The sequence below is a fragment of the Olea europaea genome, unplaced genomic scaffold (genome assembly GCF_002742605.1).
Source record: "Olea europaea var. sylvestris unplaced genomic scaffold, O_europaea_v1 scaffold2866, whole genome shotgun sequence".
Lineage (NCBI taxonomy): Eukaryota > Viridiplantae > Streptophyta > Magnoliopsida > Lamiales > Oleaceae > Olea > Olea europaea.
Genome location: NW_019247190.1, coordinates 125809 through 127976, shown reverse-complemented (window position 1 = coordinate 127976; position 2168 = coordinate 125809). Strand labels below are relative to the sequence as shown.

Here is a 2168-nt window from a genome sequence, read left to right as displayed (position 1 = left end):
TACCACATGGTTTGCTTCTCTTAATCATGTTTAATCATTTTTCTAATCAACTTATAATTAATTATTTTGGTGCAAATTTATACTGCTAACTCATGGAGATTGATGATATATATAAGATAATGTAAAAAGATAAAGTTGCACTTTTGATCCTCAACTTCTCACAGAAGCGATTTGATCGCTTAAACTTAAAAAGGAGTAAATAGTTACGTTTGACTATAATATCCAAATCAATCGTCTACACCGAAGACCTTTGATTTCAAATGAATACCACGACATGACCGACCTTCCAGATTATATTGATTCCTCAAAATATCAAGTATAAAAAAAATCATCGATTCAAGCACAAACATCTAGATTTTAAACTTTTTGATTTGAAATATGAAATAGCGAGAAATTGGAGAAAATGTTAGTTACCAACTTGCTCTGTTTCAAAAATTGGTGACCAACTTACTACTCTGGCAATGAGTTAAGGACCCATGGTGCAATTTTTCTATAGTAAAATCTGTTTATATATTCTTCAAAATAAAGTTATAGAGTCAAACTACACAAAACTATCAAACAAAGAGTGTGTGAGCAATGGCTGCATGTGGTGAGAAGCAAAAGAAAGCAAATATCTATGTTTATAACATGGGAACCGGAAATCTGAAGCCGGAATCAACATATCCAGCCACCATTAAGAAGTCGATATCGCGGGGTTGGGGACTAATGAGGTCGAAAACTTATCGAGGAAGTGCCAATCATGGCGGATTGAAGGCCGCAGAAGGCGGAGGAGAGGTGGTGGAATCGAGAAAATCAGTGTCAATGGTAGAGACAAGAAAATCAGTGTCTATTGTAGAGACAAGGAAATCAGTTTCACATGTGGAAGTGAATGCTGGATCAGTGGCTGCATTTCTTCAAGTGAAAGTGTTGGTTACTGATATGCCAGGGTTCATGCAAGTTCATGCCTTCAAGTGTGCAAGAAGAATTTATGACAGTTTGGAGACTTTCAGCCCTAAACAAATGGCTTACAACATGAAGAAGGTAGATCGAGAAATTTATTTATTTTTATTTATATCTTTATCACATCGTTTCTAGGTACATAACTGATTAGTCATTTCTCGATAATGGCCTAACACGTAGAATAAGGTACCGAAGAATTGATCTTTAAGATCTGCTTCGGAGTTTTGAGAAACAGCAAAAAACCGTCGATTTGATGGGTTGAGAGAATTAGTCAAAATTACACTATATGGATTTTAGGTGATTTTTAAAATCTTCCAAAACAGGTCTAATAAAACTAGCAAACACCGATTTTTCAACCCTTCATAAACTGTGCCACCAAAAATCGATGAAAAGAAACCCCCAAGCAAGTCCTAAGAGTCATATGTGTCAAGCTCCTTATCTTAAAGTTTAAGATGATATAATGCAATAAGAATATATCCTATATAAATGAAAGAAAGAATTAAATCCTTGTCGACCTTAAAAATCAAATTATTCTTTCTGTATGAGGGGGTGAAATTAATTTGAATTTACTTATGCATCTCTTGATGATCTGTTTAAGATTGAGAAAAAGTATTTTTCAAATAAAATGACGAGTAATTGATGCCCACATTCTCGAGATGGTCAGTTCCGATAGTCGACTTGGCCGTCAAACATGCCAAATATAATCATGCCGGTTGTAACAAAAAAGAAAAAGAAATCGTAGTAATTAATTAAATTTCAAAAATAGACATACCATGATAGTATTCTAACCTTAATAATTGCATAATGTTGTCCCCTAATTCATGTGCCAATGGTCTATTCTACGTTCCCTTTGCCAGCCATGTGCACAACAAAACCTGTAATTTAAAGTAATGTAATTATTACTATATAATTTAAACTCATGTGCTGATTATTTGTATGAAAACATGATTAGGAATTTGATAAAGTGTATGGACCGGCTTGGCATTGCATTGTCGGCTCAAGTTTCGGCTCATTCGTAACTCACTCGACCGGTTGCTTTCTCTATTTCTCTATGGAAAAGTTGTACATTTTAGTGTTCAAGACAAAGGTTCAAAGAGCCCCTCCAGTGAAAGATTAAATGCAACATATGTTTCATAAATTGTAAGTTTTTATTATTTTCTATTTTTTTTTAAGGTAGAAACTATTTTTCTGAATTTAAAATTATAAAATTTAAAGGAATTGTATCAAGT

The 2168-nt window shown here is 33.7% G+C and overlaps 1 protein-coding gene across 1 annotated transcript; it reads left to right on the top strand.

Annotated features, from left to right (window-relative positions):
* Positions 1-554: 554 nt before the first annotated feature.
* Positions 555-2146, top strand: LOC111384208. The gene is made up of 2 exons (XM_023008466.1): positions 555-1020; positions 1892-2146. Exons 1-2 carry the CDS (start codon positions 577-579, stop codon positions 2054-2056), a joined length of 609 nt encoding a protein of 202 aa, XP_022864234.1. The 5' UTR covers positions 555-576; the 3' UTR covers positions 2057-2146.
* Positions 2147-2168: the final 22 nt, after the last annotated feature.